The sequence below is a fragment of the Electrona antarctica genome (assembly GCF_951216825.1).
Source record: "Electrona antarctica genome assembly, contig: scaffold_165, whole genome shotgun sequence".
Taxonomy (NCBI): domain Eukaryota; kingdom Metazoa; phylum Chordata; class Actinopteri; order Myctophiformes; family Myctophidae; genus Electrona; species Electrona antarctica.
The window spans coordinates 87,338-104,837 of NW_027637220.1; the positions used below are offsets into that span (position 1 = coordinate 87,338).

Sequence of the window (17,500 nt, forward strand, 5' to 3'; positions counted from 1 at the left end):
CAGCATATTTACCTCCAGGGAATCCAGAGAATGCAGCATATTTACCTCCAGGGAATCCAGAGAATGCAGCATATTTACATCCAGGGAATCCAGAGAATGCAGCATATTTACATCCAGGGAATCCAGAGAATGGAGCATATTTACCTCCAGGGAATCCAGAGAATGCAGCATATTTACCTCCAGGGAATCCAGAGAATGCAGCATATTTACATCCAGGGAATCCAGAGAATGGAGCATATTTACATCCAGGGAATCCAGAGAATGCAGCATATTTACATCCAGGGAATCCAGAGAATGCAGCATATTTACATCCAGGGAATCCAGAGAATGAGCATATTTACCTCCAGGGAATCCAGAGAATGCAGCATATTTACCTCCAGGGAATCCAGAGAATGGAGCATATTTACCTCCAGGGAATCCAGAGAATGCAGCATATTTACCTCCAGGGAATCCAGAGAATGCAGCATATTTACATCCAGGGAATCCAGAGAATGAGCATATTTACCTCCAGGGAATCCAGAGAATGGAGCATATTTACCTCCAGGGAATCCAGAGAATGCAGCACATTTTAAAACGTGCAAGATCCACAAAAAAAACCAAAAACGGTTCCTCCATATTGTCAACTTTAATGACGAAATGAATAAATATAAATATACATGGAGTGGGTGAATCGCTCTCATTAAAATCTCTTAATTTAACTCGACTCACACACAGCAAAGGTCACATTAAAAATAAGACAATGAAATCATAACATCGTAAGAGCCCTGCGTTTTACAACTGAAAACTGACAACGTTATTGTTCTTCCTCTCTCTCTCTGCTTGTCCTGACCTTAGAGTATATATGAATAGAGACGGCACCCGGAGGAAACCCTGAGGCCAAATGGACATAGTGGCCGAATTTGGTATTGCAGCGCTGGGCCAAACTCATGAACGCGCTGGTCCGTTGACTATCATTGTGCACGTTCATGATGACATGTGCACGCTGTTTCATACGTGAACGCGTTCAATGATAGTCAACGGCAGCGCGTTCATGTGTTTGGCCCAATCAATCCCAGAATGCACTCTGTTCCTACCCGGAAGGAGGAGTGAAATCGCCTCATGCGCTTTTGAGCAACTTAATGCAAGTGGATGGAGGAGAAATCTGGTGCCGTCTCTATTCATATATACTCTACGGTAACATTCTCGGCTACCGTGTGTAGTACCAGCATTCAAAATGTCTGGCCTTCTTTGTCGTACATAAAGAAGGTAGGCTGTCCTCACTCTGTTCTTAATACGTACATAAAGAAGGTAGGCTGTCCTCACTCTGTTCTTAATACGTACCTAAAGAAGGTAGGCTGTCCTCACTCTGTTCTTAATACGTACAGAAAGAAGGTAGGCTGTCTGCACACCGTTCTTAAGCTCCCACTAGTATTTTATTAGAAGGATTCAACGTTTCGACCCCTTCGGGTCTTCATCAGGAATGACCTTCTTTGGCCCCCTGGTGGTCGTGGAGCGACCTGCAGTCCAGACTAAAGTTGCCTTTGAAAGTTCCCTTGAGAAGTTTCAAAAGGACCATCTTAGATGTTCAGTCCAACACCTGCACATGTTTGTATGTTGATTACTATGACTATGTTGATTGAGTGAGTGAGTGAGTGAGTGAGTGAGTGAGTGAGTGAGTGAGTGAGTGAGTGAGTGAGTGAGTGAGTGAGTGAGTGAGTGAGTGAGTGAGTGAGTACAAAACTGTTAACTGTGGACGACACCATCAAGTATTACACTTGTTTGCAATAGGGCCCACCATGTTCAATTCATCATGCCTGTATATTTATTATTTCGGGTTTATATTTTGTACATTGTGTATTTTTCCCTGCTACTAAAAGATTAGCACTTTGGTGATTTGTTGTATTTATTTCACTGGTACTTTGAGGTGTTTTATAGATGTTGTATTTGCTGGTCCAAAATGTAACATTTAGGCTACGATGTGGTATCGAAGTGTAATTCTATTTCTGCCTCTTGGCCAGTAGTTCATACTTGTAAAAGAGACTTCAGTCTCAGTGTGTTTTTTTTACTGTTTAAATAAAGGTTAAATCAAATAAATACAAATGTTTTTACTGTTTAAATAAAGGTTAAATCAAATAAATACAAATGTTTGTGTCTCTCCTCCTCAGTGTTTCCTGCAGGCATCCTTCAGCCCACCCTCTATGACCCAGAGTTTCCACAGTAAGTGTTTGTGGGCGTGCATGTGTGTGGGCGTGCATGTGTGTGTGGGTGTGCATTGAGCACACCTTCCCCAGTAAGTGTGTGTGGGCGTGCATGTGTGTGGCATGCATGTGTGTGGGGGCGTGCATGTGTGTGGGCGTGCATGTGTGTGGCATGCATGTGTGTGGGCGTGCACACCTTCGCCGCACAGAACGCCTCCTCCATGGGCGTCTCTTCTGGGGTTTTAAACTCATCCGGGAGTCGGGACCCCCTTTTTGGGTGTTTTAAGCATTATATTATATGTTATACTTTAGCAGATCTACAAGCTCACAACGCGTGTCACATCGCGACTCATGGTGAGCTTGTAGTGTAGTGCATTCTCCGGCAGCGACATCAGTAGACGTGGCGTCGCGGATTAGGAAACACTATAGCGCTGCTTAGAGGAAACACTGGGCCGCCGTGGCTCGCGGCCCAAGGTGCCGCGGCTGTTTGCCGGCGACCTCATGACTGCTTGTTTCTCTCGCATGATCTGGCAACACTGAAAAGCAACTCTTCGGCCAATTGGAAGCCACAGCTGTTGAGGGGCCACCCTCAGTCTCACATGCTTTGATTCTCACTTATACCTAATTAAACCAATTCATTATATCCACCAGGAGCTCAATTAGTGGACAAGGGCTGCGCTAATGAGACACGTTGTCATTCCCTGCCAGTCCCAGAGGGTTAAGAGTACGGGGGCGGAAATAACCTGTGCAACGATCACCTTCCCAATAAACCCACCGCCGCTGGCCTGGAGGAACTCTCTTTAATAAACCCACCGCCGCTGGCCTGGAGGAACTCTCTTTTAACCTGAACTAGGTTAACCCACCGCCGCTGGCCTGGAGGAACTCTCTTTAAACCTGAACTAGGTTAACCCACCGCCGCTGGCCTGGAGGAACTCTCTTTTAACCTGAACTAGGTTAACCCATTGTGGACGTGAAGGAACCCCTTTTGGTGTTTTGAAGCATTATGTTATACTTTTAGCTATTGAAAAAAAAGCAGCTCTACAAGCTCGTATCGCGGCACCGAGTGCCACGCTATGGACCGCTGAGCCACGGCCCAGGATGGACCGCCGAGCCACGGCCCAGGATGGACCGCTGAGCCACTGCCCAGGATGGACCTCTGAGCCACGGCCCAGGATGGACCTCTGAGGCACGGCCCAGGATGGACCGCTGAGCCACGGCCCAGGATGGACCTCTGAGCCACGGCCCAGGATGGACCTCTGAGCCACGGCCCAGGATGGACCTCTGAGCCACGGCCCAGGATGGACCTCTGAGCCACGGCCCAGGATGGACCGCTGACCCACGGTCCAGGCCAGCAATGAATTGCATTTTTATAGCGCTTTTCCAAGTGCTCAAAGCGCTTTACAATGTAAAGCATTTATTTCATTCATTCACACATTGGGAGGTGAAGCGGTGAATAGTCAACGCCAGCGTCCTCACTTCCCACATTCACACACCAACGGTGGTGAGCTCACACCGACCGACTCATTGGAGGCAATGTGGGGTTCAGTGTCTTGCCCAAGGACACTTCGACATGTAGACAGGAGGAGGAGCCGGGATTCGAACCGCCGACCCAGGGATCATTGGACGACCTGCTCTACCTCCTGAGCCACAGCCGCCCCAATGATGTATTTGAATCAGAACCAAAAGCACGTGTACCTCCAGCAAGACACCGTGGTACACTTTGTCAGGCAGTAGGATTGGCCAGCCTGAGGGAACCTCCATATCCGTTCGTTGTCATGGATACATTTTCTGCCTTTTGGACTAGATGTAAACATGACGGGGAACGAGGAAAAGCTGTTGTTGTATATTATTAAAGCACCATAATTAAACACCACTTTAAGCTATGTTACTAACCCTGGGTTTTTGGCTGGGGACCCCCGGAAATGCTTTGGCCATGTCTCGCGACGCATAATGAGGTGTGTGTGTGTACGAACGCACGCACGCACGCACGCACGCACGCACGCACGCACGCACGCACGCACGCACCTCATTATTATAAGGATCTAGCAGTCAGTCCATCTATTCATTGTGGCGACCACTGGTTCCTGTCATCAATGCTTATCAATATTAATGATAGTATTTAACCGTGTTTGATGATACAGCCTACATCACCTTTGTTGCGTGCATGCGTGCGTGCGTGCGAGTGTGCGTGCGAGCGTGCACACGTGCACGCGCACACACACATCACACTGAGTGTAATGAAGCTTCATTGAGGCGTTTAGTTCAGAGAGCGAGTAGCGGTCACTGAGTAACAGCCTATCAGAGAGCAGCGGTCACTGAGTAACAGCCTATCGACTAACTGTCAGAAAGTTATTTCCAGGAGCAGCAGCGTTACGAACAGCCCTGCTGCTGCCCTCCTATTGCTCTGCGCTGCATTCTGCATGGGCTGAGTGGACCGCACACACACGCACTGTAGTGGGAACCTTAACTCATAATCAAAGTGTAATGAAGTCGAAGTCCAGAACCAAATAAAGGGTTAAAAGTGTTGGTAACACAATCACGGGTTTAATCAAGAGCGCTCCTGGAGAATGCCATCCACACGAATGTATCATGACATCTCCCCATCACAGGTTGACACCCTCTCTTATACAGTTCGAGAGTTCTCAAAATAACAAACACATGGTTGGAAAAGAACAGGACACTCATTTAACACATGACTTTATATGGTCTTTTCCAGTCTGCTAGAATTCACACAAATAGGCTTTTGACTGCTGGTAACAGGTGGAAGATGGCCTCCTGTTCTACCTCTGTGAGCAAGAAAGGTTACATGGATTGAAATGTCATTTTCCCATTACAATCCCCCCTCTGGCCATTTCTCATGGCCATTTGACAGTATGACATTTTAAGCACTTCAAATGTATTTATCTGACAACAAGTCTAGGCGAAAACCTTATTAATTCTTCATTTTTCTATGTAAGGAAATTCCTAAACGGCCCCCATGAGAGGTTTGTTTTGTTTGTTTTGTTTTCTCTCTACTTTTTTGAGCGACCACCATTCCGGCCTGAAGTCAGATAATTACAATGTATTTTCTTTTTACACAATAACAGGGGAAACACTTTGAATCAGTTACCATGAGTCTGTTAACTTACATTTTCTCATTTTAACTTTAAATAAAATCACCTCACATCTATAGAGAAATATACCAATAAAGTTTTAGGCACATCTATAATTAATTTAAACAGATAAAATTAAACACATCTAGCATTGAATTAGACAGATAAACTTAAACACATCTAGAATTAATTTTAGAACAATGAAATTAAACACATCTAGAATTAAATTAGAAAGATAAACTTAAACACATCTAGAATTAATTTTTAGAACAATGAATTTAAACACATCTAGAATTAAATTTTTAGAACACTGAATTTAAACACATCTAGAATTAAATTTTTAGAACAATGAATTTAAACACATCTAGAATTAAATTAGAATTAAACTTAAACACATCTAGAATACATTTTTAGAACAATGAATTTAAACACATCTAGAATTAAATTAGAATTAACCCCAAACCATTATCCCCCATCAGAAACACCACCCACATCCCCACTTCTCCTATAGTTTAAACAATATTACTATTGTTGAAAGGTGGTACCCATTGTTGCCTTACCGGTTGGATTATTACCTCAGGTGTTGGTCCAACAATTTTTGACATTACTGCTCGAATGCAAGTTGAAATGCAAACAAACACTAAAAGTAATACCATCACCGTCATGACAATCAAAATCAGTGTACGTGTCCAAGTGTTTCCAATCCCTCCAAACCAATCCTCAAACAGTCCCCAGAATAGCCCCCCATGATTTGTGTGCAACTCCTGCACCCCCATCTGGGTATCATTGTGGAGTCTAGCGATTGCTTGTGAGGGATCGGAAACATAGCTACAACATTCTGTACCAATTACCTTGCATGCCCCACCTTTACTTGCAAGCATAACATCCAAAACCATCCTATTCTGTAAGGTAATAATCTTTATTTCATTCACTTCAAGTGCCAAAGCTGACACGGCTGTGTCGGAGTCATTCATGTGTTTCTCTAAGACAGTTGACAGGGCTTCAAGTTCGTTCTGTGTATTGTAGACTCCGTAATTAGGGATTATTACACCTAGGATTTTCTGCCACCAATTTAGTGTACGTTTTTTACGAGTCGTTTTCCTCATGTGCTCAGAGTATAAAGTTTGGATTTCTGTCATATTTACTTTTCTAATCATTGGGATAACGCGGGCCAAATAACACAGCCCTTGGCTATTTGAAGGGAGATGCGTGTACGCCTTTCCCCCACACACAGCATAAACTTTTTCTGGTAAGTAGGATGGGCGACTAAGATTGGTTATCATTATAGTTTCACTTTCACAAGAACTTTCACCTACAGGTACATTAATTTTGTTGATCTGTCCCGTAAAACAGTACTTTACATTTGCTGCCTGCAGAATGGGCATAATTTTACATGCAGATGAAGACCGGAAGATAATTTTAGTTTGTACGTGCTTCTGACAATCATAAGGCTGACATGTCATCTTTCCAGATATTTGAGGTGTCTTTCCTCTAGGGTCAAATAGTATTTCAGAATAGCAATTAAGGAAGGGTCTAGACTTCATTTGTGTACATGCAACTAAATCCGGATTTTGTATAGTACAATTTGTTTGACCATGGATTGTTTCAACCTTGAATAAAAACTCCCCAGTCTCGTTTCCCACAGTCCCAGATTTTCTCACAGTCCCAGATTGTAATGCCCCCACCCGTAATATCACAGTTTTATTGAATCCCAGGGGTAACTTCTCTCTATTCACCCCCGCTGCTATGAACTCAAGCACTTTTGCATATTGACTCCATGGGTTAACCGTTATAAACACTCCTATTTGTCTGTATCGGCTTCCAGGATTAAGCCCCAGATTCTTTCCCTTATGGCACTCGTGATCCCATAGTACGTGGTCATCACTCAACCCTTGCCAATCATACTGTAGCCATTCATCTCTTGTCAGTGGGATACTCATCCACAATGGTGCAGTCGTACTAGTTGGTAAATGTTGACAAATCCAACAATTTGTGTAATTCATCTGTACCGCGAAACTCAGCGTCATTGACATGGCCAAGTTAGGGTGATGGATGTCCCGCCGGACTCTGTCTTTCACTGACCCTGAAAATCCTGGATCCTCCCCCCTCGTCCACACCCACACTGCCAGGCACAGAGTGAGACCAGCTGCCATCATGATCCAGGAGACCTTGGAAGGGTTATTCTTGGATGTGTATATGGGTGTCATTGTTTTCTTTCCTCCAATATACTCACGACGCAGGCACATACTGGTCAGTGTGGGGTAGTGGATGGGTGTCGATCGAATCGTCTGCAGTGAGAGGCGTGAATCCAGGTATCCCTCTCAGCAACTTTCACTGCCGTTGGTGTGATGAGAAGAACTTGGTAGGGGCCTAGCCAGCGCGGTTGATACCAGTACTGCCGGCGTAGGTCCTTCACCACCACCCACTCGCCTGGCTCCAGGTTGTGCAACTGCCCTGCCTTGGGGTCCGGTAGCGCTGCCTTCACCTTTGGATAAATATCCCTTAGGACTTTGTTAAGTGCGAGACAATATTTAATCATCTCGTCGTCAATATTCATTAATGTCATTCTACTCTGTGGGAAAGGCATGTTAGTCATTCTCATTGGTCTGCCCATTAAAATTTCATAAGGGGACAGACCAAGTGTCGCATGTGTACGTCCTCTCATGTACATTAAGGCCAGAGGAAGCAGCTGTACCCATGTCAGATTTGTTTCAGCCATCAATTTAGTCAATTTATTCTTCAAAGTCTGGTTAGCCCGCTCCACTGGGGCGGCTGATTTTGGATGATAAGAACAATGCCTCTTTAAATCAAATTGAAGGTTTTCTGCAAGACTCTGGATCACTTTGTTTACAAAATGAGAACCATTATCCGAACCCAATTTACTACAAAGCCCCCATCTTGGAAAAATATGCCGTAATAGGATATCGGCCACTGTTTTGGCACTCTCATCGCGACATGGGTAACATTCCACCCATCTCGACCACATGTCCACAATAACTAGAGCATATTTGTAACGCTGACATGGGTTCAATGTGATGAAATCCATCATAAGATATTCAAAAGGCCCATCCGGTTTTGGTTGGGCCGACATTGGCACAACTAGGCCTCGTCCGATATTATATGTCATGCAAATTACACATTTTGAACAAAACCGGTCAGCGTAGGTTGTAAACCCTGGGGCAAACCAGTATTTGTTTACAAGGTCAGTCATCTTAGTTTTAGATGAGTGATCTTGTCCATGTGAGATTTTAGCCAAATAAGGGAACACGTTTCTTGGCATGGCTGGGAGACCTGAAGGGTCCACCCAGATGCCAGTGTCTGTGTCAAGTGTGCACTTTTTCTTCCATAGTGCTTTTTCTCGTGCGTCCGCTCCTGTCTGTAACAAAGATACATCATTAATAGAAAAAGGGTCCACTTGAGCTGGGAGCACTGCCATTTGTAGCACGGTTGCAACTGGGGATACGGCGGTGGCCTTGGCAATCTTATCAGCAAATGCATTCCCCCGTGATACAGGGTCTGATGCTCGAGTGTGAGCTTGGCATTTACAAACAGCTATTGTTTTAGGTAACATAATAGCTGCTAACAAATTCTTTACCAACATGTGGTGTGCAATAGGCTTGCCTGAAGATGTAAGGAACCCTCTGTGCTCCCATATTGCATGGAAATCATGACAGACACTAAAACAATATTTACTGTCTGTGTAGATGGTCACCGTCTTACCTGCCGCGAGGACACATGCCCTAGTCAACGCAAATAATTCTGCAGCCTGACTTGATAAGTGTGTTGGTAGTTTAGCACTTTCAATGATTGAGGTGTCTGAACAAACAGCATAGGCCACTAGTGGCACTCCGGTGTCTTTACACCGCTGTGCTGAACCGTCCACATACCAGATTATGTCGGAATTTGGCAACTCACTGTCTGTCAGATCTATTCTTGGCTTTGACATGACATCCACTAATTGTATGCATGCATGCGGTTCTCCATCATCATCTGTAGGAAGGAGATTAGCAGGGTTAAGGACTGTACATCTTTTCAAAGTGACATGAGCCATGGTTAATAACACATTCTGGTAGTGTAAAAGGCGTGCCGGCGTCAAATGTGCAGTTCGTGCCTGCGAAATCAATGCATGTACTGCATGTGAGACATGGACAGTTAAAGGATGCATTGCCACTATGTCAGCTGTTGCTAAGACAGCTGTGGTGGCGGCTTCGACAGCCCTGAGGCATGGGACTAACCCTCTGGCCACACTATCTAAACGTTTTGAATAATAACCCACTGGCCGTTGCCTGTCACCATGAGTCTGTGTCAATACTGCAGACATGAAACCCTCTCTTTCTGCAACAAACAAATGGAAAGGTTTGTCATAATTAGGCAGACCAAGACATGGGGATTTAGTTAAAGCCTGCTTAAGGACTGTCAGGGCACCTATTGCCTCAGTTGTCCATTCTAGGTGGTCTGACATAGCTAATTTTTTCCCACCATAGATCAAAGCGGACAATGGTTCTGTTATTTCCGCGAAGTCCTGAATCCACGGCCTGCAGTAGCCAGCAACACCTAGGAGTGACATCAGCTGCTGCTTATTTGTTGCTTGAGGAATGGCTAAAATAGCACTCACCCTGTCTGGCCCTAAACTGCGTCCATCTGGTGTGATAATGTGACCTAGGTATTTGACCTCTTGTTTCACAATTTGCAGTTTATCTTTAGAAACTCGGTGTCCGTTCTCAGCAAGGAACTGTAACAGGGCGATGGTGTCCCCTTCACACGCTATTTTTGAATTACTGCATAAAAGCAAATCATCCACATATCCTATTAAAATGCTTCCATTCGGAGGCACAAAAGCCTCAAGATTAGTTGACATTGCCTCTGAAAATAGTGTTGGACTAGCCGAATAACCTTGTGGCATCACGGTCCACGTCCATTTTTTACCCTTGAAAGTAAACGCAAACCAAAATTGGCTATCTGGATGGACTTTCAAACTGAAATAAGCATTCGCCAAATCACACACCGTAAAATAACATGCAGTCGCTGGGACCTGTGACATTATAGTCACCACATTTGGAACCACTGGGGCTGGTGCGTACACCGCCTCATTAATTATGCGTAAATCTTGGACAAATCTCCATGCCCCAGACGCTTTCCTAATCGGAAGGATGGGACTATTGCAGGGAGAACTTGGACATTCTATGATCGCTCCCCTAGCAACCAAGGAGGCGTGTACTTCTGCTATCCCAATTTCTGCCTCTTTACTTAAAGGGTACTGGGCCTTATACGGCCTAAATGTTGATTTAGGAGAGACAATAACGGGCTTTGCGTTTTTTATACACCCTATGTCATACTTGTCTTTTGCCCACAAAATGTCTGGCACCTGTGCAAGTAATGAGGATGTCTGCTCTGGGGTGTTATCTAACACCATTAGTTTACACAACTGCTCCTGTGACTCCGTGCTGGTTGATGTCCTAATCATCATGCAATCTACATTTAAAAAGGTAGAATATGTCTTTTTGCTAGGTGAAAAGAATGTGTCTGTGTTGACCTGCTGCCAATCTTGAGCCTGGACCACTAATTGTAGCCATGGCCCTATCTCACCCCACTCCCCTTGTGTTTTCCCTAGGGGTATGTGTGCGATTTTCCCTGTATAATACAACATCTGTGTTTCCGTTAAATCTAGACATATAGCACTAAACTGCCTGTTTGTGTATATTCTTCCTAAGTGTATGTCATCTTGATTCTTGTTATTGAACCAGAAATTCTCATAGGTCAAATCTCTTGTGAATGGTGATAAATGAGCAATGCAGCTCCATAGTGCCGGCTTGGTGAAACCTTCAGGTATCATACTGTGCAACTTTCTAGACAAGTCTCCATCAGAAAGGTCCCAGCAATAATGCCAGTCTGTGGGCTTACCCTTTGTGACGGATAAATTGTAGAGTCCCAGTGCTGGACAGGATAACAGTATGCCGTCACTGGAACAATCCAATTTAACACCAAATCTGCAAAGTAAATCACGCCCCATCAAATTAACAGGGCATACAGTGGATGACAGAAATTTATGCTCTATTTTAATGTCGCCATGTACGACTGGTAATGGGTTCGTTACTGCTTCTATACACGGCTCACCAGAGGCACCAATCGTAGTCATTGATTTACAGGAAAGGGATGCATTAGGCATCTCCTCCCTTCTTATTACTGACACACTGGCACCAGTGTCAACAAGAAAAGAAATAGACTCACCATTCACAAGAAGATTCAGGACTGGGGCCTCATCTGGGGTTACTGAAACTTGCATGAACTGACTGACCTTAGTTTCTACCTCTCTAGTTACCCCTTCAGCCATTCCTCCCGTATCCTATAGGCGATTCGGATTGGTGACTGTCACATTGTCACCTGGACCATATTGCCACTGGCCCCGACCCTCATGGTCCCATTGGCGTCGGTCTCCGTTGTCTCTCTGTTGCCTGCCCCAGTTGTCTCCTTGTTGCCTGTTCCCGTGGTTCCCCTGCTGTCCTTCTCCGTGGTCCCTCTGGCGTTTGTTGCTCCTCCTTGTGTCCCCATCGTCATTCGAGCTGTGCCACCCAATCTGTGGATATGGGGCCTGTGTGTCCCTGCTCGTATTTCCATCAGGCCCCCCCCTCTGTGAAGAGCCGGCACCTGGCTCGTCACACTGATCTGTGCGGCGCAACCATGCTCTCCTATTTATAGGGCAATCTCTTTCCATATGGCCATCTTCAGCACAGTAGAAGCAGAAGAAGTCTTGCCGGCCCCTCTGGCTCCTGCTACCCCCTCTCCCTTCGCTCCATTTCCGGGCCTTGCCAGTCTTCTGCTGAGTCTGTTGTCCCACCTGTTGTCCATAAAACATCAACTGAGCTAACTCCAGCTTCTTCTTCCTCCCTTCGTCCTGTGATAATGCGTACCGCTCGGCATGCTGGGCGTGAGTCCACACCTCTGCTAGGGGTCTGGTCTCCCAGCCGATGCAGGAAATCATCACGCGATTATTAATTGAGGGGAGTAGGCCATTTATCAGTGCAGTCTTTAGCAAGTCATTGTAGGCTGCATTGTCTTGTGCAACCCCACAGTATTTCTGGAAGCAATCCTCCATTCGATTTCTGTAAGTGTCACAGGCCTCATCCAAAAGCTGCTTTGTACTGTGTATTTTTGGCCAATCTGTACGCACAGGGAAGGCCTGTCTCACTCTGTGAAAAAGGCCACCTTGATTTTGCAACTGTCCCGTGACGAGATCATTTCGGACCCCATTCACGTCAAAATCCCCCCGGAGACGCTGCCACTTCAAACCAAAGTTCTTGCGGAATATGGATTCCAATTCTCTCGCTGACGGCTCATACATGTCAATCAAGTCCAATATTGCTGTGCACCATTGTTCCACATCGACCCTGGGATTGGGTAATTCTCGGACTATGTCATTAAATTCATCTGGAGTCCAGTTCCGTTGGACTTGTACCATATCAGAATAGGCTGCTATGTCGGCCTGGTCTGCTCCCGGCCCTGGCCTAGGATGAGGGTTTGGGTACGGGATCAAAGGTAGCAACTGCTGTCGCTTCGTGTCACTGCGAAGTGTCATTTTTTCCTCCTGCCCAAGAGAAAGTCCTTCCACCTTTCTCTCAAGCTGCAATAAGTCCTGCTGTAGCTTGCCCATCTGTTCTCCCTTCTCGTGAATGCCGGCACCAGGAAGCTCCAATAAGTCTGCTGTTACCTTCTCCCCCACCCCAAGGTGACCCCCCACAGCTCCCCCGACCCCTTCATCGTCCAGTCCAAGCACAGGGTCAGGCCTGACAGCTGCATTGTCCGCTAGCAGGCCAGCTGCCGCATACAAGTCCCCTGCTGGGTTAGGGGGAGGTTGTGGTGCCAATACTGGGGGTTCTTCTTGTTGTTGTAGTTGAAGTGGTGGCAGGCCTTGCATGGCTAGAAGATGCGGTGGGACAACTGCTTGCACGCCCTCCTGCTGTGCTGGTGGTTGGGCACAGGCATACGGTGGGGGCTGAAGGGTGTCTTGTCTAGTATTCTTTAATCTTTTACGTCTGCCCTGTTCCTCACACTCATCTTTATATAATAAAGCTTTTGTTTGCCTACTCTCTCTGCATTCAGCCTCCCTTTCCCATTTTCTGAACCCATCCCAGTCTATGTATTTTATTTTCTTCCCTGTCGTTCTCTCATACTGCTCTAAGGACTCCCTACATTCTCTTAATTTAGAGGTACTTAAAGTCCCCATAAGTGGGAACTTTCCTTCAGTTAATCTGTGCCATAAAATGATCTGCTCCAGGATCCCCACTCCCCATTTGGCCACCATAAATTCTGCTGACCCTGACAGCGTCTGAGACACCCCACCTTGCTGGTTGCCCATTGCTCCGTAGACTCAGGGAAAAACACAAAAGAGAAAAGAAACAGAAATTAGAGCAGAGTCAACCACTACCTCATAAAGTCCTAGGCTCACACTGAGTACATTTGTGTTTTCACACTTAATTCTTTCTTCTTTTCCACAATTGTCACACGTGGAATCACAGATATTTGCAGCCCTAGGGACTTGCAGTACTAATTACAGATTTGTTTGTTCAGCCGTGGCTTGCTACAGGATGACCTCGTTCATACCATGCATGTCTCAGGCATACGTCACCCTTTACAAATCCTATTGTTCAGTCTCACACACATAAACACACTTCCCCAAATCCATGTATACATATGTCCCCCCTTTTTCTTTTTTTTTTTTTTTTTTCAGCACATATATACACAATACAGGATACCCGTACGAAGCCTATACTCTTTCAACGTGAACGAGATGTTACATCGGCATGTCGATTATCGATATTAAATTATGTTCAACTTAAACTATACTTCTTAAACTATACACTTCTTAAACTATACATATTAAATTATGTTCAACTTAAACTATACTTCTTAAACTATACACTTCTTAAACTATACGACCAACACTTTCAAATATTGACGAGGGACTGTCACCACTCGGAGTATTTACCATACACTTTTAAATATTGACGAGGGACTGTTACCACTCGGAGTATTTACCACACACTTTTAAATATTGAGGAGGGACTGTTACCACTCGGAGTATTTACCACACACTTTTAAGACGAGGGACTGTCACCACTCGAGTATTCACATTTACCAAAAACTAATCATCCTATTTTACGGATTGTATCACAACACTTTCTTACCTTAAAAGACGTGGTCACCTGCCCATCCAACACCTCCAAGTCCACGGAACGGCACGTCACTGCGTTTGAGTAGCGCGTATTTGCCTTGCTGCAGCTGATTCAATGAAAAAAGAGTGTGCGGACGGACAGAATGACACGACCCTTGCTCACTTGCGTCATAAATGTAGTGGGAACCTTAACTCATAATCAAAGTGTAATGAAGTCGAAGTCCAGAACCAAATAAAGGGTTAAAAGTGTTGGTAACACAATCACGGGTTTAATCAAGAGCGCTCCTGGAGAATGCCATCCACACGAATGTATCATGACATCTCCCCATCACAGGTTGACACCCTCTCTTATACAGTTCGAGAGTTCTCAAAATAACAAACACATGGTTGGAAAAGAACAGGACACTCATTTAACACATGACTTTATATGGTCTTTTCCAGTCTGCTAGAATTCACACAAATAGGCTTTTGACTGCTGGTAACAGGTGGAAGATGGCCTCCTGTTCTACCTCTGTGAGCAAGAAAGGTTACATGGATTGAAATGTCATTTTCCCATTACAGCACACACACACACACACACGCGCACACACACACACACACACACACACACACACACACACACACACACACACACACACACACACACACACACACACACACACACACACACACTGAGCCAGCCTGGTGGTCAAGGACACACCCAGAGGTCGGGGGTGATGAAACAAATGCATATATGCAGAGTAGAAGTCACTGCTGCAAGAACATCAGGACACAGAAGACTGCATCCACGTTTTTTATTCTCTCTCTCCGTTATTTACCCTGCAGGGTAGTAGCTGAGCACGAGTGCTCATTTTCAGCAACGCCCTGCACACAGAGACACACAGACACACACACACACATTAAAGGACCCTAAAATCCAATAAAATGCAACTTTTTCCATTTATTTTGTGTTTTTGGGGCTCCCATATGTGTTTTCTATCCCCACAAATAACCAATTTTGAACAATCAGGCTTTCATATCATATTGGGTGCTTTAATGGAAATCGCTCTCAGGAACAGCTCAACTGATTTTGTCCTCATCGTGATGTCATCAATGTCACCCTACTTTGTATAATTCCTCCCTCTCTTCAGTCTTTAGTTCCAAATTTGTATTTCCACTTTGTTTACAATGTCCACCATTGTTGATTTTCCAAGCTGGCATGGAAGGGAAACAAGCCTGGGTTTATCTAGCATCAGTATTATAATGACTCAAATATTAAATAATCTGCATATCAGCGCCCCCGCCACCACCTCAGGACATTGTGGTACTGCAGCTAAAACTGCTTTCAAAGTCCAGAACGAAATGACAAGGACTGGTTATATCAGAGTGGTGATTGAGGCTCAAACCATTCGAAATAACTTTGAGGGACTCCCCTCCCCTCCCCTCCCCTCCCCTCCCCTCCCCTTCCTGCTGAGCTCGCCTGCCTTTTTTCACCCGTTTTGAAATCAAAACGCCTGCTAGTATTCTGTGGTCTGGTTGGTTGTTCTGTGACGTTCAGAGCAGTATTATTTTTCTAGTAGTAATCCACTGTTCTCTCGGCTGCTTCCAGGTCTCTGAACTATGGAGGGATTGGAGCCATCATAGGCCATGAGCTGACTCATGGTTATGACGACTGGGGTAAGAATGACTCATGGTTATGACGACTGGGGTAAGAATGACTCATGGTTATGACGACTGGGGTTAGAATGACTCATGGTTATGACGACTGGGGTAAGAATGACTCATGGTTATGACGACTGGGGTTAGAATGACTCATGGTTATGACGACTGGGGTAAGAATGACTCATGGTTATGACGACTGGGGTTAGAATGACTCATGGTTATGACGACTGGGGTAAGAATGACTCATGGTTATGACGACTGGGGTTAGAATGACTCATGGTTATGACGACTGGGGTTAGAATGACTCATGGTTATGACGACTGGGGTAAGAATGACAACTCTTTAGTCCACATCGACTACAACAGAACTCAAAGAATGACCGACTATTAACATTGTTAGTGATACTGGAATAAATAATGGCCCGCCTATCATCATCTCAGTGATGTAATGCTTCATGTCTCCACTAGGGGGCAGTGATGTAATGGTTCATGTCTCCACTAGGGGGCAGTACGATCATCATCTCAGTGATGTAATGTTTTATGTCTCCACTAGGGGGCCAGTACGATCGCCATGGCAACCTGAAGCAGTGGTGGACGGAGGACTCGTACAGGAAGTTCCAGAAGAGAGCCGAGTGCATCGTCAAGCTGTACGACAACTTCACCGTGTACAACCAGATGGTGGGTCGCACACACACACACGCACAAAGGCACGCACGCACGCACAAACGCACACGCACGCACGCACACACGTACGCACGCACACACGCACGCACTCACGCAATTTAGGCATTTAGCAGATGCTCTTAATCCAGAGCGATTTAAAGAACAACAAGCAACATGATCGATCATATACATGTAGAACAGTAGTTATCACGAATCATACGTAAACTAAGAACGTTACAGTGGAATATAGTCCAGTAAATAAAGTAAAAAAATCCTCTCAAGTTGGACAACATTGGATTATTTTGATTCTCAACTGATTCTGACAGGACATTAGGTCTACTAGCCAGGGTGATTCTGACAGGACATTAGGTCTACTAGCCAGGGTGATTCTGACAGGACATTAGGTCTACTAGCCAGGGTGATTCTGACAGGACATTAGGTCTACTAGCCAGGGTGATTCTGACAGGACATTAGGGCCCTCATTTATCAACCGTGCGTACGCCAAAATATGGGTGTACGCCGAAATTACCGCAATTTTCGGCATTTATGATTTGCGCCAACGTTTGATTTTGAACTTGAGCCAAGACAAAAACCACGTCTGGTCGGGAGCTGTCGTACGCTTTGTCCTCACCTGTTTTTCTGTCGTAGAACAGCGGAGCAGCATTGTTTGACCAGCTGAGAGGCTGTCACAGGCATCGAAACATATGTATTCACTCCTAAAATGTTTATATAAAACTGTATAGGTATATATGGGCTAAA

General features: G+C 45.2%; 1 protein-coding gene across 1 annotated transcript in view; it reads left to right on the plus strand.

Annotated features, from left to right (window-relative positions):
• The window catches only part of LOC306919049 (endothelin-converting enzyme-like 1), a 96,272-nt gene that overhangs the window by 65,781 nt on the left and 12,991 nt on the right, over positions 1-17,500 (plus strand). The window contains exons 14-16 of the mRNA XM_079531891.1: positions 2,145-2,196; positions 16,027-16,094; positions 16,632-16,756. Of these exons, the coding sequence (XP_079388017.1) occupies positions 2,145-2,196; positions 16,027-16,094; positions 16,632-16,756 (245 nt within the window). The remainder of the gene's footprint in view (positions 1-2,144; positions 2,197-16,026; positions 16,095-16,631; positions 16,757-17,500) is intronic.